The 24,815-nt window shown below is 54.2% G+C and overlaps 1 protein-coding gene across 1 annotated transcript in view; it reads right to left on the bottom strand.

Annotated features, from left to right (window-relative positions):
- Positions 1-11,668: 11,668 nt before the first annotated feature.
- Positions 11,669-24,815, bottom strand: part of LOC140723260 (NACHT, LRR and PYD domains-containing protein 3-like) — a 38,453-nt gene continuing 25,306 nt past the window's right edge. Inside the window, exons 8-15 of the mRNA XM_073037867.1 lie at positions 22,315-24,052; positions 14,383-14,469; positions 14,057-14,227; positions 13,731-13,901; positions 13,405-13,575; positions 13,079-13,249; positions 12,756-12,923; positions 11,669-12,591 (exon numbers count right to left, since the gene is read on the bottom strand). Of these exons, the coding sequence (XP_072893968.1) occupies positions 12,504-12,591; positions 12,756-12,923; positions 13,079-13,249; positions 13,405-13,575; positions 13,731-13,901; positions 14,057-14,227; positions 14,383-14,469; positions 22,315-24,052 (2,765 nt within the window). The 3' untranslated portion in view covers positions 11,669-12,503. The remainder of the gene's footprint in view (positions 12,592-12,755; positions 12,924-13,078; positions 13,250-13,404; positions 13,576-13,730; positions 13,902-14,056; positions 14,228-14,382; positions 14,470-22,314; positions 24,053-24,815) is intronic.

Genomic DNA, 24,815 nt, shown 5'->3' with positions numbered 1-24,815 from the left:
AATTCTGTGTCTGACCGCGGGAGTGTGTGCTGGGGCGTTGCGGAGGGAGATTCACTCTTTGTCTGACCCCGCAATTGTGTGATGGGTCGGTGTAGAGGGAGATTCACTCTGTGCCTGTCACCGGGAGTGTGTGATGGGACAGTGTGGAGGGAGATTCACTCTGTGTCTGTCACCGGGAGTGTGTGATGGGACAGTGTGGAGGGAGATTCACTCTGTGTCTGTCCCTGGGAGTGGATGATGGCACAGTATGAAGGGAGATTCACTCTGTGTCTGACCCCGCAATTGTGTGATGGGTCGGTGTAGAGGGAGATTCAGTCTGTGACTGTCCCCCGGAGTGTGTGATGGGACAGTGTGGAGGGAGATTCACTCTGTGTCTGTCACCCGGGAGTGTGTGATGGGACAGTATGAAGGGAGATTCACTCTGTGTCTGTCCCCGGGAGTGTGTGATGGGACAGTGTGGAGGGAGATTCACTGTCTCTGACCCTGGGAGTGCTTAACGGGACGGTATGGAGGGAGATTAATTCTATATCTGAACCCGGGAGTGTGTGCTGGGACAGAGTGTAGGGAGATTCAATCTGTGACTGTCCCCGGGAGTGTGTGATGGGACAGTGTGGAGGGAGATTCACTCTGTGTCTGTCCCCCGGGAGTGTGTGATGGGACAGTATGAAGGGAGATTCACTCTGTGTCTGTCCCTGGGAGTGGGTGATGGCACAGTGTGAAGGGAGATTCACTCTGTGTCTGACCCCGCAATTGTGTGATGGGTCGGTGTAGAGGGAGATTCAGTCAGTGACTGTCCCCCGGAGTGTGTGATGGGACAGTGTGGAGGGAGATTCACTCTGTGTCTGTCCCTGGGAGTGTGTGATGGGACAGTATGAAGGGAGATTCACTCTGTGTCTGTCCCCGGGAGTGTGTGATGGGACAGTGTGGAGGGAGATTCACTGTCTCTGACCCTGGGAGTGCTTAACGGGACGGTATGGAGGGAGATTAATTCTATATCTGAACCCGGGAGTGTGTGCTGGGACAGAGTGTAGGGAGATTCAGTCTGTGTCTGTCCCCCGGGAGTGTGTGATGGGACAGTATGAAGGGAGATTCACTCTGTGTCTGTCCCCGGGAGTGTGTGATGGGAGAGTGTGGAGGGAGATTCACTCTGTGTCTGTCCCTGGGAGTGGGTGATGGCACAGTGTGAAGGGAGATTCACTCTGTGTCTGACCCCGCAATTGTGTGATGGGTCGGTGTAGAGGGAGATTCAGTCTGTGACTGTCCCCCGGTGTGTGTGATGGGACAGTGTGGAGGGAGATTCACTCTGTGTCTGTCCCCCGGGAGTGTGTGATGGGACAGTATGAAGGGAGATTCACTCTGTGTCTGTCCCCGGGAGTGTGTGATGGGAGAGTGTGGAGGGAGATTCACTCTGTGTCTGACCCCCGAGAGTGTGTGATGGGACAGTTTGCAGGGAGATTCACTCTGTGTCTGTCCCTGGGAGTTCGTGATGGGACAGTGTGGAGGGAGATTAACTCTGTGTCTGTCCCTGGGAGTGTGTGATGGGACAGTGTGGAGGAAGATTCACTCTGTGTCTGACCCCGTGAGTGAGTAATGGGACGGTGTTGAGGGAGATTCACTGTCTCTGACCCTGGGAGTGCTTAACGGGACGGTGTGGAGGGAGATTAATTCTGTGTCTGACCGCGGGATTGTGTGCTGGGGCGTTGCGGAGGGTGATTCACTCTTTGTCTGACCCCGCAATTGTGTGATGGGGAGGTGTAGAGGGAGATTCACTCAGAGCCTAACCCCAGGAATGTGTGATGCGGCGGTGTGGAGGGAGATACTCTCTGTGTCTGACCACAGGAGTGTGTGATGGGACAGTGTGGAGGAAGATTCACACTGTGTCTGTCCCCGGGTGTGTGTGATGGGAAGGTGTGGAGGGAGATTCACTGTCTCTGACCCTTTTTTTTAATGACAAAATCCTTTATTACAAATATCGGTGCTATACAATATTTACAAATCAGTGGCAAACACAGTTACTTCACTACAAATAGACAATAGACATTACACCAAAATGTTGCCATCTCTATCCACGATGGCATTTACACCCCGCGGAGCCCAACGGTCTCGAAACTCCTCTAAGGTCGCCGTGGACTGCGCGTGTTCTTTTTCAATATTTACCCGGGCACGAACATACCCTTTAAACATTGGCAGGCAGTCTGCCCAGGGAGATCCTCCCGCCACCCGTTTCCAAGACCCTCGGATGGCGGATTTCGCCAGCATCAGGAGCAAGTTGACTAGGACATCCTCATCCCTCCATGCCCCCTTCCTTACTGGATGACCATGTACAAATAGGGTGGGGCTAAAATGCAGCCAGAAGGCGAGAAGCAGCCCACGCAAATACGCAACAAGAGGCAGCAGCCTCGCACACTCCATGTACATGTGGTACACGGTCTCCTCCAGCCCGCAGAAGTGGCATGCGGGTGGGAGATCCATGTACAAACTAAAAAACTTATTGCAGGGCACCGCTTTATGCAGCACCCTCCAGCCGAGATCCCCTAGGTGCATGGGAAGAACCCCCTCGTAAAGGGACTTCCAGTGGGGACCCGCCTCACCTCCGGGTGGAAAGACCGATCGCCATGGTGTGTCGGGACGGTGGACAAGGGCAAGGAAGTGGAGGGTGTGGAGCAGCAGCCCATACAGATACCTCTTACTTGCATCCCTGAATGGGACTGTGGGTATCGATGAGAGATGGCTCAAGTTGTGTGGACACGGCTCCCGGAGAAGATTGCGGGGTCTGGGCCCGACAAGCAGCTCGGCCTGAGTCGGTCCACACAACTGAGCCGCACTGACATCCACTGAGGTAGGGCAAGGGTCAGACAGGACCCCGCCCTCCGCCTGAGGAGCGGATTCCCGGCCTGAGGCGACCATGTTCCAGACTCTCAGTAGGTCCTGATAGAAGCCAGGCAGACTCCGCAAAGCAGTACGGCTGACGCCCGGCCGGTGGTAGCCGCATGTCTTCGTGAAGACAGCAGCCCCTCCGGAGGAAGAAAGTCGCCAACAAGTGCCACCTGGGAGGGTGCTCGGCGTCCAGGAATCTCTGCAGAGTCTTGAGGCGGAGAGCCGCCAGTCGCGTTCGAACGCACACCAGCGACTGTCCGTCCTCTCCCACTGGGAGACTCAAGACCGCTGCAGAGACCCAGTGTTTCCTGTTGCCCCAGAAGAAGTCCACTAACTTCCTCTGCATTCTCGCAACAAACGGGGCAGGAGGGGCCAAGGTGACCATCCAATACCACAACATGGAGGCCACCAGCTGGTTTATGACCACCACCCTGCCTCGATAGGAAAGCGCCCTGAGAAGGCCTGACCATCGCCCCAGCCGGGCCATGACTTTCGTCTCCAGGTCCTGCCAGTTCTCCAGCCAGGTCTCCCCAGAAGGACTCAGGTAGACTCCCAGATAGAGGAGACGACTAGTGCTCCACTCAAAAGCTCTCATCTCCTCCGGCAGGGAGTCCACCTGCAACTGACCCACTAAGAGTCCGGAACATTTCGCCCAGTTGATCCTAGCGGAGGATGCTGCCGAGAAAACTTCTTGGGTCATTGGGATCTGTCATCATGAGTACATCATCGGCGTAGGCCGACAGGACGACCTCCATGTCCGGTTCACGCAGAACCAGACCCGTCAGCCTTCGCCGTAGGAGGCTTAGGAATGGCTCGACACAGATCGTGTACAATTGTCCGGACATGGGGCACCCCTGACGTATTCCTCTCCTGAAGGGAATGGGCGCTGCCAGTGATCCATTGACCTTAACAAGGCACTCCGCGGCAGAGGATAGGAGCCGAACTCGGGCCACAAAATGTGGTCCGAGACCAAAGGCCTGCAGAGTGCCCACCAGGAAACTGTGGTCCACCCGATCAAACGCCTTCTCCTGGTCAAGAGAGAGAAACGCTGCTCGGGACCCAGTCTCCTGCTGCAGGTGGATCAGGTCCCGTACCAGGTGGACATTGTCCTGGATGGAGCGGCCCGGGACCGTGTAAGATTGGTCAGGGTGAATCACCTGTCTCAGTACTGAACCAAGACGGTTGGCCATTGCCCGGGCGAAGATCGTATAGTCCGCGCACAAGAGGGAGACTGGTTGCCAGTTCTTTAGCAGGCGAACGTCTCCCTTCTTGGGCAGCAGGACCACAACAGCTCTCCGCCATGAGAGGGGCATTTCCCCGGTGGCTAGGCTCTCCCCTAGAACAAGGCTGTAATCGACCCCCAGGACTTCCCAAAAAGCCTGATAGAACTCCACGCTCAGACCATCTAAGGCAGGGGATTAACCCCTCCGGAGTTGCCGAAGGGCAGTAGACAGCTCCTCCCGAGTCAGGGGAGCGTCCAGACGCGCTGCATCCTCTGGCCTGACCTTTGACAAATCTTCCCAGACCTCACTGCACGCCCCTGCATTTGACGGATCTGGTGAGAATAAGGACCAATAGAAAGTGCGGACTTCTTTGATAATTTCGTCAGAATCCGTGATGGAGGAGCTATCAGCAGCCAGTAGCTCCACCAGCTGCTTTTGAACTCCCCGCCACTTCTCCAACGAGTAGAAGAAGGGTGAGCCTCGGTCCAAATCTTGCAGCATTTGGATCCGCGACCTTACATATGCACCTCGGGACTGCTGAAGCTGCAGATGCCTGAGTGCGTCCTTCTTCTCCTGGTATTCCTGCCACAGCTGTTGGTCTCCACCGGTCGGACCAAGACGGGACTCTAGGTCAAGCAACGCTCTCTCAAGCCGCTCAATCTCAGAGCCCCGCCTCTTTGTCGACCCCCTAGTGTACTCCCGACATAAAAACCGGATGTGGGCCTTGCCCACATCCCACCACAGCCGTAGGGAGCTGAACTCTCTCCGTCTCTCTCTCCAGGTGGCCCAGAACGCTCGGAATGAATCCCGGAATCGGCTCTCCTCCAGCAGCCGGTTGTTAAAGTGCCAATACCCGGATCCCACCCGAGGGTGCAGAGGAGTAAATTCCATGCACACAAAGTGATGATCCGAGCACGACACCGGCCGCATGGAGGACGCCGACACGCGGGAGACATAAGCCCGAGAGATATACAGGCGGTCTATCCGGGAACCCCCCCTCTAGATCTTCTGGAGAAGGCGCTAGAGTCGGGGTGAAGATTCCGCCAGCTGTCCACCAAGTCAAAGGAGCCGACTAGCTCCTTTAACTTTGTCGCCGATGCTGGGTCGAGTTGGAGGCCCGAGCGGTCCTCCACCTCGAGGGTACAGTTGAAGTCTCCCCCGAGGATGACGCACTCCCCAGGATCGATGGAACTCAGCAAGGTGGACAGCTGACAGAATAGGCGCGTCTGCATCACCCCGCGCCTCGGAGCATACACGTTGACAAAATGCAGCGGTACTCCATCGAGGCGCACAGCCAGGTGGAGCAGACGGCCGGGCACAACATCTTGGACTCCTACGATTTCTGGCCGAAAGGTTGGGGCCAACAGGATCGCCACCCCGCTAGAGTTGAAGCTAAGGTGACTCATGTAAGACCCCGCCCTGTCACTCCAGGAGCTAAGCGGACTCGTCCCCCGGGGTGGTATGGGTTTCCTGCAGGAAACTCACCGCGTATCTCCCATCTCTGAGGACTGAGAGATTGTTATATCTGCGGAGAGAGCCCCCGCTACCGTTTACATTCAAACTATCTTTGGTAAGTTTCATATCGGGAGCACACTAGGCCTCAGCACCGGTACCCTTCCCGTTGAGAGCGGTGGCGCCCTCAGCCACACAATCCCGAAGAAAACCAAGAATATACTTTGCCTTCCGGCCCCGACTGCTACCATCACTACCCTGTGACCCACCATCTCCCGAAGGAGCGAGGCTGTTTCTCACCTTGATGTCCCTCACCAGGTCATCCAGGAAGGATTTCAGCTGCCGTCTGTCATTCCCTGACACAGCATTCTTCCTCTCCTTCCCTTTCCCCTGCCACTTCCGTCTGAGGATGACTCGCAGGGACTTCACCAGCCTCGGCATGCTAGGCCAGCGAAGCGAGGCTAGTTTAGGCCGATGCTTTGCACCCACAGAGGAGTGAATGAACTCTCTGATCTCCTCCAAAGGTATCAATGGGGACTTTTCAGGAGGGGTGAGGATGTCCATTGTCTCGCTATCAAAAGAATCTCCCTCCAACCCCTCACTGCAGACAGATTCCCCATCTTCCTCCTCATGTGGTTTATAAGGTGACTGCCCCTGTAACCCACACTGCACTGCGGGTACCTCCCTCATACCTTCCCGCTCCACCGTCGCATCAGTCTTACCCACAGTTGCGACGATGGAGGGAAAATTCCAAGGGACTCCCCGCAGGCCATTAGTCTATGGGGTCGGTATGCAGCGTATATCACCCTCCCCAGGAGACAGGCATGAAGGGGACCCCAGCAGCTCTAGTCCAAGGGATTCACCGGCAGCCTGATGCTGACTGTGAGAGAGCCTGGTCTCCTCTCCACTTGTACTGCTTAATACATTTCCCTCCAGGGAGGCGTTTACTGCTAAGTCCTGGGTGGAGGGCTCCAGGTCTGTTTTAGGTGCGCAAACAGGCCCAGCACTAGCTTCATGCACAACCACACCACCCACCACAGGACTAGTGGCTACATCTGGGGATTCAAGGTTAGACTCAACTTCCACCCGGATCCCCACCCCTTTCTGGGACTCCCCCTCATTTACATTCTCTGCCCTCTTGGGGGAACAATCCCATCTCCTCTTCAAGCCGGAGGAGCACACAGGTGCGGAATTCACCGATGGTGCGGTACTCTCCGCTTCTATCGCCCCGTCCAACCGTACGCTTCCCCAAGCCTCCCTCTCCACCTCAGGGCAAACGGGCGTGAGCTCTGCGGTCTCGGGGTCCGACTTCTTCATGTGTTTTGACTTCTTCCTCGCTTTCTTGCCCCGCACAGACTTCACCCCGCCCCTCGCCTGAACCTCCCCGCACGTAGCCCCAGGATCACCCGCTTGAACCACAGGGGCAGGAGCAGAGACTGGAACAGACGTAGGAACAGGGATAGGGTTAGAGACAGGGTCAGGGGGCAGGAGCAGGGGCCGGCACAGGTGTAGGAGCAGGAATGGGATCAGGGGCAGAGTTAGCTGGGGCACTGGTCCCCGAAGTGGACTCCCTGGGTTTTCGGGTGCTAGGACAGTCCCTCCGAAAGTGCCCCACCTCCCCGCACGCATGGCACCGTGGGCGCTCAGAGCTCCAATACACCTGATAATCTACCCCCTCGTGCCGGACAGTAAACCGGCCCTCAACTTCGTCCTCCCTTTCCAGTTTCATGAATACCTGTCGCCGGAAAGAGATTATGGTCCGGAGGGTGCGCCTCCTGAACTTGTGCCTGATGGCAGTTATTTCTGACCGTACTTGCCCCAAACGGGCTAGTGCGGGAAGCAGGTCCTCGTTGGGGATGAAAGGCTTTACGTGACCGAGGACGATGCGTTGTGTGGGAGCTGTCACTAGCTCCATCTGTAAAAAAGATGTTCTCCACCGTGATCCCTCTACTGAGGGCCCGGTGCACCAACTCATTATTCCTCAGGTAAAACACCGCCTTCCCGAACTCTTTCTCAGCGGCTAAAACACCATCTCTCCCCAACAAGTCCTCCATAGCCTCCGCGCACTTTTCCAGGGTAGTTCCAGTTCGCAAAATACATTGCACCCCGCGTTCAACTTTCACCGACCGAAACAGGGCGTTGGTCCGAGGCTGGAGAGGCAGCCGCCTTTGCATAACTCCCCGAAGGCCTGCGACTCCCTGTAGACTGGTCCGGCATGTTACGTATGTGTTCGAATCGAGAATGATACGGTGGTGCTGGTTATAAAGTCCTGGAGCGAGTTGAGTAACTGGCTGGAAAAGTTTGTACTCGGCAGTACCTTGCTGACTCAGTGCCAGAAATTCCAACGCCGGGAAAGGCTCCTTTAGTCCTGCAGAACTTCCAGGCCGTGAGAGGTCGAGACGGCTCAAACGATGTTTTGGCTCCTACACCGAACGAGAATCCCGACGATAGAGATGGAAGGAGGTTGTCCCGATGTCAGTGGGGAGAAACGTCGTTTGTCTCCGGTTTTTAGAGCGACCCGGCTTCCCGGCGAGTTGCCGGCGGCCACAGCTGGGTGCTACGCTGTTCGAGGCCGTCAACGAACCCCGTCCAAACTGGCAGAAAAACTCCAAACGAAGCTTCCACTCTAAACCGGTAGCTCACTTAGATGTTCTAGAGACGTTCCAAACCAATTTCCAAGTAATTCAAGACCTTCATAAAGCAGTTTTTCCCCGATTTCTCCCAGCGCAATCAGAACAGCTCCACTCTGCGTCTGACCCCGAGAGTGTGTGACGGGACGGTGTGGAGGGATATTCACACCGTGTCTGTCCCCGGGAGTGTGTGATGGGACGGTGTGGAGGGAGATTCACTCTGTGTCTGATACCGGGATTGTGTGATGGGGCCGTGTGGAGGGAGATTCACTCGGTGTCTGACCCCGGGAGTGTCTGATAGGACGGTGAGTAGGTAGATTCACTCTATCTGATACGGGGATTGTGTGATGGGACAGTGTGGACGGAGTTTCACTCTGTGTCTGTCCCCGGGAGTGTGTGATGGGACGGTGCGGAGGGACATTCACTCCGTGTCTGACCCCGGGAGTGTGTGATGGGACAGTGTGGACGGAGTTTCACTCCGTGTCTGTCCCCGGGAGTGTGTGATGGGACGGTGTGGAGGGAGATTCACTCCCTGTCTGACTCAGGGAGTGTGTGATGGGACTGTGTGGAGGGAGATTCACTCTGTGTCTGATCCCGGGAGTGTGTGACGGGAAGGTGTGGAGGGAGATTCACTCGGTGTCTGACCCCGGGAGTGTCTGATAGGACGGTGAGTAGGTAGATTCACTCTGTGTCTGATACGGGGTTTGTGTGATGGGACAGTGTGGACGGAGTTCCACTCCGTGTCTGTCCCCAGGAGTGTGTGATGGGACGGTGCGGAGGGACATTCACTCCGTGTCTGACCCCGGGAGTGTGTGATGGGACGGTGTGGAGGGAGATTCACTCTGTGTCTGATACCGGGATTGTGTGATGGGGCCGTGTGGAGGGAGATTCACTCTGTCTGACCCCGGGAGTGTGTGATGTGACGGTGCGGAGGGACATTCACTCCGTGTCTGACCACGGGAGTGTGTGATGGGACGGTGTGGAGGGAGATTCACTCTGTGTCTGATACCGGGATTGTGTGATGGGACAGTTTGGACGGAGTTTCACTCCGTGTCGGTCCCCGGGAGTATGTGATGGGACGGTGTGGAGGGAGATTCACTCTCCGTCTGACCCCGGGAGTGTGTGATGGGACGGTGCGGAGGGACGTTCACTCCCTGTCTGACCCCGGGAGTGTGTGATGGGACGGTGTGGAGGGAGATTCACTCTGTGTCTGACCCCGGGATTGTGTGATGGGGCCGTGTGGAGGGAGATACACTCTGTCTGACCCCGGGAGTGTGTGATGTGACGGTGTGGAGGGAGATTCACTCGGTGTCTGACCCCGGGAGTGTCTGAAAGGACGGTGAGTAGGTAGATTCACTCTGTGTCTGATACGGGGTTTGTGTGATGGGACGGTGCGGAGGGACATTCACTCCGTGTCTGACCCCGGGAGTGTGTGATGGGACGGTGTGGAGGGAAATTCACTCTGTGTCTGATACCGGGATTGCGTGATGGGGCCGTGTGGAGGGAGATTCACTCTGTCTGACCCCGGGAGTGTGTGATGTGACGGTGTGGAGGGAGATTCACTCGGTGTCTGTCCCCGGGAGTGTCTGATAGGACGGTGAGTAGGTAGATTCACTCTGTGTCTGATACGGGGATTGTGTGATGGGACAGTGTGGACGGAGTTTCACTCCGTGTCTGTCCCCGGGAGTGTGTGATGGGACGGTGCGGAGGGACATTCACTCCGTGTCTGACCCCGGGAGTGTGTGATGGGACGGTGTGGAGGGAGATTCACTCTGTGTCTGATACCGGGATTGTCTGATGGGGCCTTGTGGAGGGAGATTCACTCTGTCTGACCCCGGGAGTGTGTGATGTGACGGTGTGGAGGGAGATTCACTCGGTGTCTGACCCCGGGAGTGTGTGATGGGACGGTGTGGAGGGAGATTCACTCTGTGTCTGATCCCGGGAGTGTGTGACGGGACGGTGTGGAGGGAGATTCACTCGGTGTCTGACCCCGGGAGTGTCTGATAGGACGGTGAGTAGGTAGATTCATTCTGTGTCTGATACGGGGTTTGTGTGATGGGACAGTGTGGACGGAGTTTCACTCCGTGTCTGTCCCCGTGGGTGTGTGATGGGACGGTGTGGAGGGAGATTCACTCTGTGTCTGATACCGGGATTGTGTGATGGGGCCGTGTGTAGGGAGATTCACTCTGTCTGACCCCGGGAGTGTGTGATGTGACGGTGTGGAGGGAGATTCACTTGGTGTCTGACCCCGGGAGTGTCTGATAGGACGGTGAGTAGGTAGATTCACTCTGTGTCTGATACGGGGATTGTGTGATGGGACAGTGTGGACGGAGTTTCACTCCGTGACTGTCCCCGGGAGTATGTGATGGGACGGTGTGGAGGGAGATTCACTCTCCGTCTGACCCCGGGAGTGTGTAATGGGACGGTGCGGAGGGACGTTCACTCCCTGTCTGACCCCTGGAGTGTGTGATGCGACTGTGTGGAAGGAGATTCACTCTGTGTCTGATCCCGGGAGTGTGTGACGGGACGGTGTGGAGGGAGATTCACTCTGCATTTTAACTCCGGTTTTCCTTCCCCCATGTCTCTCGTACTCTGGACCTGGGTGGAATCACGCGAATACTACAGTCTATTTTACCGGTCTGCGAGGGCCAGTTAGCCAGGATGAATGCTCGGTGGAGCTCAGATCCTGGGCACTCTGACTCTAGTGGGGGTGGGGGTGGTGGTTTCTTCTTTTTCTTTTGTTACTGCTTCTGTTAATCAAAATGGCTTCTTTGTTTTGTTAAAAGTAGGAATGCGTCTTTGTGATGGTAAGTGCTTTCTCTCTCAGTTTTGTTTCGGTGAAAATTATTCGTAACCTGAATTGTATTCATTTGTTATCCAATTGGGACTCATGTTATTCTCTCTTCTGAGTCTGTTAACTGATTGTTGGAGGGTTTTTGGGGAGTTGGAGCAAGGGGGTGTAAGAGAGAGAGAGAGGACGCGATGCTGTAAACTGGGCAATGGAACGGACCCCCCAGGAGGTTCGTCGAGGGGAGGAGACGAAGACAGTCCTGGGCTTGGTTGATCACTTCGGGTGGCCCTGAGCTGCGAGTCGAGTAGTTCGGAGGGGATCGAATGGTGGCCAGAAGACTGCGGCAATTGAGCTCCAACGGTTGTGCACGAAGTGGTTTGGACTTTGATAAGGTCTGGCGCCTTTTCTTTTCATTCATATATACTGTATCGTTATTAATCACTTAGTTCTAGTACTCTCTACAAAGTGTGATCATTTAATCGACTATGGTGTCCTGTCTGTTATTTGTCGGGGTGGGGACATCACAGAAGCTGCTCCCCCCGAGACGGTTGCGAGCTGAACGAGCCTGAGGCGACCCAGGGGGCTACACCCTGCCAGTCCGACCTCCCTCAGCCTGGAGCTCTGACCCATTTTTACAGTGTACAGCATGCGTAGGGGCAGCAGAAACCTGAAATAAAACTCGAGTACGGCACCAGGACAGGAAGGTACAGCGGTTTATTGATTTCATCTTGACAAATGTAAATACACAATGTGTGAGCTGCTGACGTGCGGGAATAAATAAGCTGCTCCCGACTCTCTCACAATTAACCGACCGGCCACAACGAGTGACCGTTTGGATAATCAGTCCCGTTGCGCAGCGTCACTCTGCATCGGGGAAACGGTGCATCCTTTGTTTCATCCTTTCCCCTCCAAGATTCACCTATCGCCTGGTGTATCTGTCTCTCATCCAATCACCTTTTATATCCACTCCCCAGCTTTATTCCTGTTCAGTCCTGGCGAAGTGTTTCGGTCCGAAACATCGGCTGTGCTTTTTTCCACGGATGCTCCACGATTTCCCGGGATAATCCTCCCCGGGACACTGTCGTGTCTGTATTTGTCTATTTAACATCATTATATCGGCCAGACTGCAGAATGCACCGTCCCCAGCACAGGGAGCAAAATCATTCTCTCCCGCAATAATCCTCACCCCCCCCCTCCCTCCGCACCTCCTGGTACACTGTTGTCCTAGATACAAAACCGCCATGCTCAGGATCTTCCTGTTTGTGTCATTCCCTGGGGTTTCTTGTGGGGGTGTCGTACGCGAACATCCGGCGGAAGCAGCGCTGCTGATCGACAGGAAGCGGAATTACGTCACTGCCGGTGCACAACGAACGAGACATAGCTCGAGACAGAAGGCAGTTCCGTTGAAACCGTTGAGAATCAAACCTGGCGCGCGGCGAGTAAACGGGAGGGCGGGAGTTAAAGGGGAGGGCGGGGAATCGGCCAGAATGTCCCCATCCCGCGGGCGGGGATGTTCACTCAATCAGATGTTCACAGATCCACTGTCAGTCCGGGTCTGACTCCCCGCAGAGATCTCAGTTCCTTCCCCCCGGTCTCACTGAACCGATTCTTCTCCAGCCTGAAACAGATGGGAGAATAAAGATGAAATAAACAGATTACACAACAGTGTCAGTAACAGGGGACCGGGGTTAATGTTTCAACAACACTCACTGACAAATATCACCAGAAAACCCGCGGATCGGCTGATATTTTATCACATTGAACATGAACACAAACACTCACCCGATCCGCTTCAGACTCCGGAGGGTCATTATGAGGCGGCGGAGAGCGGGGACAGATCGGTCTGTCAGCGAGTTTGATGCCAGGTACAGCTCTGTCAGTGATGGGTTTGTACTGAGAATGGAGACGAGATCCTCGGCACCTGAATCTGTGAGACCGACATCCCTCAGCCTGGAGATGAGAGAGAGTGAGGGTGAAGGACACAGAGAGACAGGAGACGGTACAAATCCCCAGTGTAAATCGGTATCAAAATTACTGATCACATTAGTGTTCAGTGTCAGACACCCAGTGACTGAAAACACAATCTCCCACAGTCTGGTACTTACTCCAGTTTCTGTATTTTACACTCCGGGTTCCTCAGAGCCGCAGACACCAGTTTCACTCCTGAATCTCCCAGTTCATTAACACTTAGGTCCAGCTCCGTCAGTGTTTGGTTTGTACTGAGAGCGGAGGCGAGATCCTCGGCCCCAGAATCTGTGAGACCGACACCATACAGCCTGGAGATGAGAGAGAGTGAGGGTGAAGGACACAGAGAGACAGGAGACGGAACAAATCCCCAGAGTTTATCAGTGACACAATTACTGATCACATTAGTGTTCAGTGTCAGACACCCAGTGACTGAAAACACAATCTCCCACAGTCTGGTACTTACCCCAGTTTTTGTATTTTACACTCCGGGTTTCTCAGAGCAGCAGACACCAGTTTCACTCCTGAATCTCCCAGTTCATTACCACTCAGGCCCAGCTCCGTCAGTGATGAGTTTGTTCTGAGAGCGGAGGCGAGATCGTCGGTACCAGAATCTGTGAGACCGACATCGACCAGCCTGGAGATGAGAGAGAGTGAGGGTGAAGGACACAGAGAGACAGGAGACCGCACAAATCCGCAGTGTTTATCAGTAACACAATTACTGTTCACATTAATGTTCAGTGTCAGACACCCAGTGACTGAAAACACAATCTCCCACAGTCTGGTACTTACTCCAGTTTCTGTATTTTACACTCCGGGTTCCTCAGAGACGCAGACACCAGTTTCACTCCTGAATCTCCCAGTTCATTACCACTCAGCTCCAGCTCCGTCAGTGTTTGGTTTGTACTGAGAGCGGAGGCGAGATCCTCGGCCCCAGAATCTGTGAGACCGACACCATACAGCCTGGAGATGAGAGAGAGTGAGGGTGAGGGACACAGAGAGACAGGAGACGGTACAAATCCCCAGTGTTTATCAGTGACACAATTACTGATCACATTAACGTTCAGTGTCAGACACCCAGTGACTGTAAACACAATCTCCCACAGTCTGGTACTTACCACAGTTTCTGTATTTTACACTCCGATTTCCTCAGAGCCGCAGTCACCAGTTTCACTCCTGAATCTCCCAGTTCATTACCACTCAGGTTCAGCTCCGTCAGTGTTTGGTTTGTACTGAGAGCGGAGGCGAGATCCTCGGCCCCACAATCTGTGAGACCGACATACCCCAGCCTAGAGATGAGAGAGAGTGAGGGTGAGGGACACAGAGAGACAGGAGACGGTACAAATCCCCAGTGTTTATCAGTGACACAATTACTGATCACATTAATGTTCAGTATCAGACACCCAGTGACTGAAAAAACAATCTCCCACAGTCTGGTACTCACTCCAGTTTCTGTATTTTACACTCCGGGTTCGGCAGAGCCGCAGACACCAGCTTCACTCCGGAATCTCCCAGTTTATTCTCCCCAAGTCTAAACACAAACAGACAAATTGATGAACAAAGTGATTCAAACTGTAGGTCCGAGGGAATTTCTCTCACTCAGATATGTCAGCAAACATTAAACCCTTCAGTAAATCACTGATCGGAGTTCCCCTCACTGTCAATGTCCCTCACTGACCAGCTCCAGGGTATTCACCGAATGTCAGTAATTAAGTCTGTCGGTGTGACCCTGTGAACTCCTCATATTCTGTTTCATTTCATGATGGTTAGAAAAGTGTTCCTGACATGACAGCGACAAAGGGCAGTGATGAAGGTTGGAAGAAAGTCCCACAGTGAAGAAGATTTGTAAATGGGAAACGGTCGATGGGAGTTCGTCGAACAGGCCCTATTTGAGGAAAAACGATAAGAAGGACGAAGCTGCAGGAGGAAGGGGAATGGGGAAGAGAGATCCCACAGGAGGAAGGGAATGGGGAAGAGAGATCCCACAGGAGGAAGGGGATGGGGAAGAGTTATCCCACAGGAGGAAGAGGTATGGAGAAGTGAGATCCCACAGGAGGAAAGGGATGGGGAAGTGAGATCCCACAGTAGGAAGTGGGGCGGGGAATAGAGATCCCAAAGGAGGAAGGGGGTGGGGAAGAGAGATCCCACAGGAGCAAGGGGATGGGGAAGTGGGATTCCGCAGGAGGAAGAGGGCGGTGAAGAGAGATCCCAAAGGAGGAAGGGGGTTGGGGAAGAGAGATCCCACATGAGGAAGGGGAGGGCGGTGAAGAGAGATCCCACAAGAGGAAGTGGTTTTGGTGCAGAGATCCCACAGGAGGAAGGGGATGGGGAAGTGAGATCCCAAAGGAGGAAGGGGGATGTTGAAGAGAGATCCCAGAGGAGAAAGAGGGATGTTGAAGAGAGATCCCACAGGAGAAAGAAGAATGGTGAAGAGAGATCTCACAGGAGGAAGGGGATGGGGAAGAGAGATCCCAGAGGAGAAAGAAGAATGGTGAAGAGAGATCCCACAGGAGGAAGGGGATGGGGAAGAGAGATCCCACAGGAGGAATGGGATGGGGAAGAGTTATCCCACAGGAGGAAGGGGATGGGGAAGTGAGATCCCACAGTAGGAAGTGGGGCGGGGAATAGAGATCCCAAAGGAGGAAGGGGATGGGGAAGAGAGATGCCACAGGAGCAAGGGGATGGGGAAGTGGGATTCCACAGGAGGAAGTGCGGCGGGGAATAGAGATCCCGCAGGAGGAAGGGGATGGAGAATTGAGATCCCACAGTAGGAAGTGGGATGGTGAAGAGAGATCCCAGAGGAGGAAGGGGGATGGGGAAGAGAGATCGCACAGGAGGAAGAGGGCTGGGGAAGAGAGTTCCCAGAGGGGGAAGAGGGATGGTGAAGAGTGATCCCAGAGGTGGAAAGGGGATGGGGAAGTGAGATCCTACAGGAGGAAGGGGATGGGGAAGTGACATCGCACAGTAGGAAGGTGGATGTGGAGGAGAGATCCCACAGGAGGAAAGGGATGAGGAAGTGAGATCCCACAGGAGGAAGGGGGATGGGGAAGAGTGATCCCGCAGGAGGAAGAGGCATGGGGAAGAGAGCTCCCACAGGAGGAATGGGGATGGGGAAGAGAGATCCCACAAGAGGAGGTGGTTTTGGTGCAGAGATCCCACAGGAGGAAGTGGGCTGGTGAAGAGAGATTACACAGGGGGTAGAGGGATGGGGAAGTGAGATCCTACAGGAGGAAGGGGATGGGGAAGTGACATCGCACAGTAGGAAGGTGGATGTGGAGGAGAGATCCCACAGGAGGAAAGGGATGAGGAAGTGAGATCCCACAGGAGGAAGGGGGATGGGGAAGAGTGATCCCGCAGGAGGAAGAGGCATGGGGAAGAGAGCTCCCACAGGAGGAATGGGGATGGGGAAGAGAGATCCCACAAGAGGAGGTGGTTTTGGTGCAGAGATCCCACAGGAGGAAGTGGGCTGGTGAAGAGAGATTACACAGGGGGTAGAGGGATGGAGAAGAGAGATCCCAGAGGAGGAAGGGGGATGGGGAAGAGAGATCCCACAGGAGGAAGAGGGATGGGGAAGTGAGATCCTACAGGAGGAAGGGGATGGGGAAGTGACATCGCACAGTAGGAAGTGGTGCGGGGAATAGAGTTCCCGCAGGAGGAAGGGGGGCGAGGAAGAGTGATCCCAAAGGAGGAAGGGGGGTGGGGGAGAGAGATCCCACAGGAGGAAGGGGATGGGGAAGAGAGATCCCACAGGAGGAAGGTGGATGTGGAGGAGAGATCCCACAGGAGGAAAGGGATGAGGAAGTGAGATCCCACAGGAGGAAGGGGGATGGGGAAGAGTGATCCCGCAGGAGGAAGAGGCATGGGGAAGAGAGCTCCCACAGGAGGAATGGGGATGGGGAAGAGAGATCCCACAAGAGGAGGTGGTTTTGGTGCAGAGATCCCACAGGAGGAAGTGGATGGGGAAGAGAGATCCCACAGAAGGAAGGGTGATGGGGAAGAGTGATCCCGCAGGAGGAAGGGGGCTGGGGAAGAGATATCACACAGGAGGAAGTAGTCTGCGGAAGAGAGATCCCACAGGAGGAATAGGATGGGGAAGAGTTATCCCACAGGAGGAAGAGGTATGGAGAAGTGAGATCCCACAGGAGGAAAGGGATGGGGAAGTGAGATCCCACAGTAGGAAGTGGGGCGGGGAATAGAGATCCCAAAGGAGGAGGGGGGATGGGGAAGAGATCCCACAGGAGCAAGGTGATGGGGAAGTGGGATTCCACAGGAGGAAGTGCGGCGGGGAATAGAGATCCCGCAGGAGTAAGGGGATGGGGAAGTGAGATCCCACAGTAGGAAGTGGGGCGGGGAAAAGAGAACCCAAAGGAGGAAGTGGGGTGGGGAATTGAGATCCCACAGGAGCAAGGGGATGGGGAAGTGGGATTCCACAGGAAGATGTGCGGCGGGGAATAGTGATCCCGCAGGAGGAAGAAGGCGGGGAAGAGAGATCCCAAAGGAGGAAGGGGGTTGGGGAAGAGAGATCCCACATGAGGAAGGGGGGGTCGGTGAAGACAGATCCCACAGGAGGAAGGGGGCTGGTGAAGAGAGATTGCACAGCGGGAAGAGGGATGGTGAAGAGAGATCCCAGAGGAGGAAGGGGGATGTGGAAGAGTGATCCCGCAGGAGGAAGGGGGCTGGGGAAGAGAGATCGCACAGGAGGAAGAAGGCTGGGGAAGAGAGTTCCCAGAGGGGGAAGAGGGATGGTGAAGAGAGATCCCAGAGGTGGAAGAGGGATGGTGACGAGAGATCCCAGAGGTGGAAGTGGGATGGTGAAGAGAGATCCCAGATGAGGAACAGGGATGGTGAAGAGAGATCCCAGAGGAGTAAAGGGGATGGGGAAGAGAGATCCCACAGGATGAAGGGGATGGGGAAGAGAGATCCCACAGGAGGAAGGGGATGGGGAAGAGAGATCCCACAGGAGGAAGAGGGATGGGGAAGTGAGATCCTACAGGAGGAAGGGGATGGGGAAGTGACATCGCACAGTAGGAAGTGGTGCGGGGAATAGAGATCCCGCAGGAGGAAGGGGGGCGAGGAAGAGAGATTTCAAAGGAGGAAGGGGGGTGGGGAAGAGAAATCCCAGAGGAGGAAGGGGATGGGGAAGTGAGATCCCACAGGAGGAAGTGGGGCAGTGAATGGAAATCCCGCAGGAGGAAGGGGAGCGGGGAAGAGAGATCCCAAAGGAGGAAGGGGGGTGGGGAAGAGAGATCCCAAAGGAGGAAGTGGGATGGGGAAGAAAGATCCCACAGGAGGAAGGGGATGGAGTAGAGAGATCCCACAGGAGGAAGGGGATGGTGAAGAGAGATCCCAAAGGAGGAAGGGGATGGTGAGGAGAGATCCCACCGGTGGAAGGGAATGGGGAAGAGTGATACCGCAGGAAGAAGGGGGAAGGGGAAGAGTGATCCCGCAGGAGGAAGAAGGATGGGGAAGAGAGCTCCCACAGGAGGAAGGGGATAGTGAAGAGAAATCCCACAGGAGGAATGGGGATGGGGAAGAGAGCTCCCACAAGAGGAAGTGGTTTTGGAGGAGAGATCCCATAGGAGGAAGGGGATGGGGAGGTGAGATCCCACAGGAGGAAGGGGATGGGGAAGTGTGATCCCACAGTAGGAAGTGGTGCGGGGAATAGAGAACCCGCAGGAGGAAGGGGGATGTTGAAGAGAGATCCCACAGGAGGAAGGTGGATGGGGAAGAGAGATCCCACAGGAGGAAGGGGGATGTTGAAGAGAGATCACACAGGAGGATGTGGGATGGTGAAGAAAGATCCCGCAGGAGGAAGGGGATGGTGAAGAGTGATTCCAAAGGAGGAAGGGGATGGTGAAGAGAGATCCCACGGGAGGAAGAGGGATGGTGAAGTGAGGTCTCACAGGAGGAAGAGGGATGGTGAAGAGAGCTGCATGAGGAGGAAGAGGGATGGTGAAGAGAGATCCGGGAGGAGGAAGGGGGTTTGTGTAGAGAGATCGCACAGGAGGAAGGGGATGGGGAAGAGAGATCCCGCAGGAGGAAAGAGATGCGGAAGAGAGATCCCACAAGAGGAAGGGGATGGGGAAGAGATATCCCGCAGGAGGAAGGGGGCTGGGTAAGAGAGATACCAGAGGAGGATGATGAAGAGAGATCAAAGACGAGGAAGAGGGATGGTGAAGAGTGATCCCAGAGGAGGAAGAAGGTATGGTGAAGAAAGATCCCACAGGAGGAAGGGCGATGAGGAAGAGAGATCCCACAGGAGGAAGGGGGATGGGGAAGTGAGATCCCACAGTTGGAAGGGGATGGTGAAGAGAGATCCCACAGGAGGAAGGGAATGGGGAAGAGAGATCCCACAGGAGGAAGGGGATGGGGAAGAGAGATCCCACAGTAGGAAGTGGGATGGGGATTGAGATCCCACAGGAGGAAGGGAATGGGGCAGAGAAATCCCACAGGAGGAATGGGGATGGGGAAGAGAGCTCCCACAAGAGGAAGTGGTTTTGGAGGAGAGATCCTATAGGAGGAAGGGGATGGGGAGGTGAGATCCCACAGGAGGAAGGGGATGGGGAAGTGTGATCCCACAGTAGGAAGTGGTGCGGGGAATAGAGAACCCGCAGGAGGAAGGGGGATGTTGAAGAGAGATCCCACAGGAGGAAGGTGGATGGGGAAGAGAGATCCCACAGGAGGAAGGGGGATGTTGAAGAGAGATCACACAGGAGGATGTGGGATGGTGAAGAAAGATCCCGCAGGAGGAAGGGGATGGTGAAGAGTGATTCCAAAGGAGGAAGGGGATGGTGAAGAGAGATCCCACGGGAGGAAGAGGGATGGTGAAGTGAGGTCTCACAGGAGGAAGAGGGATGGTGAAGAGAGCTGCATGAGGAGGAAGAGGGATGGTGAAGAGAGATCCGGGAGGAGGAAGGGGGTTTGTGTAGAGAGATCGCACAGGAGGAAGGGGATGGGGAAGAGAGATCCCGCAGGAGGAAAGAGATGCGGAAGAGAGATCCCACAAGAGGAAGGGGATGGGGAAGAGATATCCCGCAGGAGGAAGGGGGCTGGGTAAGAGAGATACCAGAGGAGGATGATGAAGAGAGATCAAAGACGAGGAAGAGGGATGGTGAAGAGTGATCCCAGAGGAGGAAGAAGGTATGGTGAAGAAAGATCCCACAGGAGGAAGGGCGATGAGGAAGAGAGATCCCACAGGAGGAAGGGGGATGGGGAAGTGAGATCCCACAGTTGGAAGGGGATGGTGAAGAGAGATCCCACAGGAGGAAGGGAATGGGGAAGAGAGATCCCACAGGAGGAAGGGGATGGGGAAGAGAGATCCCACAGTAGGAAGTGGGATGGGGATTGAGATCCCACAGGAGGAAGGGAATGGGGCAGAGAAATCCCACAGGAGGAAGGGGACGGGGAAGAGAGATATCACAAGAGGAAGGCGGATGAGGAAGAGAGATCCCACAGGAGGAAGGGGGATGGGGAAGAGAGATCCCGCAGGTGGAAGGGGATAGTGAAGAGAGATCCCACAGGAGGAAGGGGATGGGGAAGAGAGATCCCACAGGAGGAAGTGATGGGAAGAGAGATCCCACAGGAGGAAGGGGACGGGGAAGAGTGATCCCACAGGAGGAAGGGGATGGTGAAGAGAGCTCCCACAGGAGGAAGGGGGGCACGGAAGAGAGATCCAAAAGGATGAAGGGGGGTGGGAAGAGAGTTCCCACAGGAGGAAGGGGAGTTGAAGAGAGATCCCACAGGAGGAAGGGGATGGTGAAGAGAGATCCCACAGTAGGAAGAGGGATGGTGAAGAGAGATCCCAGAGGAGAAAGAGGGATGGTGAAGAGAGATCCCACAGGAGAAATAGAGATGGTGAAGAGAGATTCCACAGGAGGAACGGGGATGGGGAAGAGAGATCCCACAGGAGGAAGAGGGTTGGGGAAGAGAGATCCCACAGGAGAAAGGGGGATGGGGAAGAGAGTTCCCACAGGAGGAAGAGGATGGGGAAGAGAGATCCCAGAGGAGGAATAGGAATGTTGAAGAGAGATCCCAGAGGAGGAATAGGGATGGTGAAGAAAGATCCCACAGGAGAAAGGGGGATGGGGAAGAGAGTTCCCACAGGAGGAAGAGGATGGGGAAGAGGGATCTCACAGGAAGAAGGTGGATGAGGAAGAGTGATCCCACAGGAGAAAGGGGGATGGGGAAGAGAGTTCCCACAGGAGGAAGGTGATGGTGCAGAGAGATTCCAGAGGAGGAATAGGAATGTTGAAGAGAGATCCCAGAGGAGGAATAGGGATGGTGAAGAGAGATCCCAGAGCAGGAAGAGGGATGGTGAAGAGAGATCCCACAGGAGGAAGGGTATGGGGAAGAGAGATCCCACAGGAGGAAGGGGGATGGGGAAGAGAGATCTCACATGAGGAAGGTGGATGGGGAAGAGAGATCCCGCAGGCGGATGGTGGATGGGGAAGAGAGATCCCACAGGAGGAAGGTGGATGGGGAAGAGAGATCCCGCAGGCGGATGGTGGATGGGGATGAGAGATCCCGCAGGAGGAATGGGGGTGGGGATGCGTTTTCCCCCGTGAGGAAGGAGGATGGGCAAGAGTTATCCCACAGGTGGAAGGGGATGGGGAAGAGAGATCCCACAGGAGGAAGCGGATGGGGAAGAGAGATCCCCCAGGAGGAAGGGGGGCAGGGATGAAAGGTCCGACTGCAGGAAGAGAGATGGTGAGGAGAGAAACACAAGAAAGGAAGGGGATGGGGATGATAGTTCACACAGGAGGCTTCCGATGGGTAACGATAATCCCACAAGTTTAGTGTATGCAGAATAGATTGTACGGGAGTGTTTGTTCTGAACTGAGGCCCACAATCGGGAGAGGAGATGCCCCCATGGTGTCTGGGTATCTGGTGGTGAGTAAAGTCACACAGGTGGACTGATGGTGACAGTCACACACCGGGAAGGGCAGGGGACGAAAATCTCACAATGGTATTTATTTCCTTCTCACTGGGACAGTCTGCTGACGGTCTCTTGTCCCTCACCGGGAAGGGGGTGTGAATCTCTGACCCACTGCTGCAGTCAGTGTCGGTCTGGGTGTCAGTAACAGTGAGAAGGAAAATTGTCAACGGGCGTGTCACAGACAGCGAGGAACACGGTCATTCCTGTGATTTACTACCATTAAGCCAATGGCCATTGTGCACTGATCTGATGAAGTCTCCAACATCCCTTCACAAGGAAGCACAGATCACTCCCGTCCTTGGGGGAATTTCTGACCGATATCCTGACATTTGTCATAATTCTTCACAATCTGAAATGCTGCAGTTTTCCCCAAATACCTTTACATTGAAACAGCGCAATGGAACAGTTTCACAGTTCAGAGTGAGAGATAAAACTAGTTACCTCAACTCCTGGCCCTTGTGCAGCCCGGGTCCCAGCCGCTGGATTCCTTCACACTGAATGTGGCAGTTCTCCAGGTCGAGGAGTTTTATTGTATCACAGAATCCGATGGCATGAGACAGGACTGCGCAGTCAATCGGGGTCAGTGTCATTCCACTGAATGAAAGTGTTTCCACAGATTCCAGCGTGTCCTGAGCCAGCCCACGATTCTGAGACTCAAACAGGTAGTGCAATGTGTTCAGGAGGCTCCTTTTACCAGCTTCACTCTCTGTGTTTCCACTCTGGCGTTTAACCTCCTCCTTCACCCAGTCAATCACCCGGCAGGTTGTTTGATAAGGAAATGGACCCAAAAACTCCTCCAGGCCCCGAACTGTCATTGGGTTCGAGAGACCAGCAACAAAACGGAGAAATACCTCAAATCGCCCATCTGACGTGTTGTGGGCTTTAGTGAGGAATTTCAGGATATCCCCGGGATGTGGATTCAGAAATTGTGCTACTGCAGCTACAAACTCTTGGATGGTGAGGTGTGGGAATGTGTACACCACACTCAGGGCAGAATCTTCTCTCTCCAAAAGCTCCATCAGGAACCCGGACAGGAACTGGGAAGGCTGTAGAATGTAGTTGATCAAATCTCCATCTGTAAACACAATCTTCTTCTCAGCCACTCCTCTGAAGGCCATCTGACCAACCCTGAGTAACACGTCACGGGGATTCTCAATCTCACGGCCGTGGTTTTTCAGGATGTTGTAAATATAGTAGGAGTACAGCTGGGTGATGGTCTTGGGAACCCGCTGAGGGTCCCTTACATTTTGTGTGAAGAAGGGGCCCAATGTCAGAGCGAGGATCCAGCAGTAGGAGGGGTTGTAGCTCATAGTGTAGAGGATCTCGTTCTCCTCCACGTGTTTGAAAACAGCTTCCGCCACTGTCTGATCTTCAAAATGCCTGATGAAATATTCCTTCCGTTCCTCACCAGAAAATCCCAGGATTTCAGCCCGCACCCTAATCTCAGCCTTTTTCAATAAATGTAACGCAGTGGGGCGTGTGGTCACCAGCACTGAGCACCCTGGGAGAAGCTTGTGCTGAATTAAACTGTACACAATGTCAGGCACCTTGCACCGGAATTCCGGATCTGTGCATGTGGACCGAGGTTCTGTGTTTCTCCGGCTGTCAGCAAAATCAATTCTGTCATTGAATTCATCCAAACCATCGAATATAAACAACAATCCCTCTGGGTTCTTCCACAGTGATTTCAGAACATTCCCAAGGTAAGGATAGAAAATCAGCACCAGGTTCGCGAGGTTTATGGTACAATTGATCGTGTTTAAATCTCGGAACTTGAAACTGAAGACGAACTGGAACTGTTGGTATATTTTCCCCGTGGCCCAGTCATAAACAATCTTTTGTACCATTGTTGTTTTCCCAATCCCCGCGACTCCAGCCACTGCTGCTGAACTCCCAGATTTGGATTTGCTACGGGAAAAGCTGCTCTGGAATAACTGATCAGTCCGGATTTTTTCCAGCTCTCTGCGGAGATGTTGTTTTCTCCACTCCTCGTGGTCTCTGCCTCTTGCCAGCAACTCATGTTCCACCAGTCTCCAATCACGAATGGTAGAAATGACAGTGAGCTCAGCGTATCGATCAAGCAGCTGGAAAACCTTCTCCTTCTCCCTCATCAGGATCGTATTCACTCTCAGTGTTTCAGCCTGTGTCCGCAGAGTCTCCTTGTGTTTCTGTTGAACATCTTTCACGGGAACAGAGAACATTGTCAACATGTTAAATGGCAAAACTGAGAAAGAATATTTAACTGCATTTCAACATTCAGTGTTTGAGATTACATGAATTAGTTTCATACTTCCATGGATATTAAGACAAAGTAAAATTCTGTTCACAGACACCGGAATTGAGAGTGATGAAAGTCCCAGAAAATGTCCAATCCTCATATTCTGGTACTAATGACTTGTGAAGGTGAACATTCCCCTGATATTCTGTTCCAATCCTGACAGCATTCCCACTACAACAACACTTCACTATATTTAAAACATTGCTTGCATCATTAACAGACGATGTTAATGCTGATCTGGTGTGGAAATATGGAGAACAGGACACTCTCCATTTTGGCAAAGCTGCACACTGGGGAGTCACAGGTGTCCACTGCTCTTGCATCAAAACAGGGGCAGAATATGCGGCAAATACTCAGGTCGGGCAGCGTCTGGGGGAGAATCACAGTGAAGTTGCGGATCGATAACCCAACGGAATGACAAGAAGGAAAATGGGTAGTGTTCAATCGCAGTGATGGAAGATTGGTGGAAAGACGGTATCCCAGTTAGTGGAAGAAATCACAAGCGTCTGTGTCAGTGATGTACGTTGTGTTTGTGGGAGAGGGTAGTGAGGTCTTGGCAACTGCTACTCATCAGTCTTGCTGTGGGGGTGTGGGGCACTGTCTTATGAGGCCTCCATCTGTCAAAATCGACCGTGGATGCCCTGCCCCTGCAAGCCAGGACACT

This window comes from Hemitrygon akajei, unplaced genomic scaffold (assembly GCF_048418815.1).
Source record: "Hemitrygon akajei unplaced genomic scaffold, sHemAka1.3 Scf000106, whole genome shotgun sequence".
NCBI lineage: Eukaryota > Metazoa > Chordata > Chondrichthyes > Myliobatiformes > Dasyatidae > Hemitrygon > Hemitrygon akajei.
The sequence above is the reverse complement of the archived record's forward strand: the minus strand, read 5'-3'. Positions and strand labels throughout refer to the sequence as shown.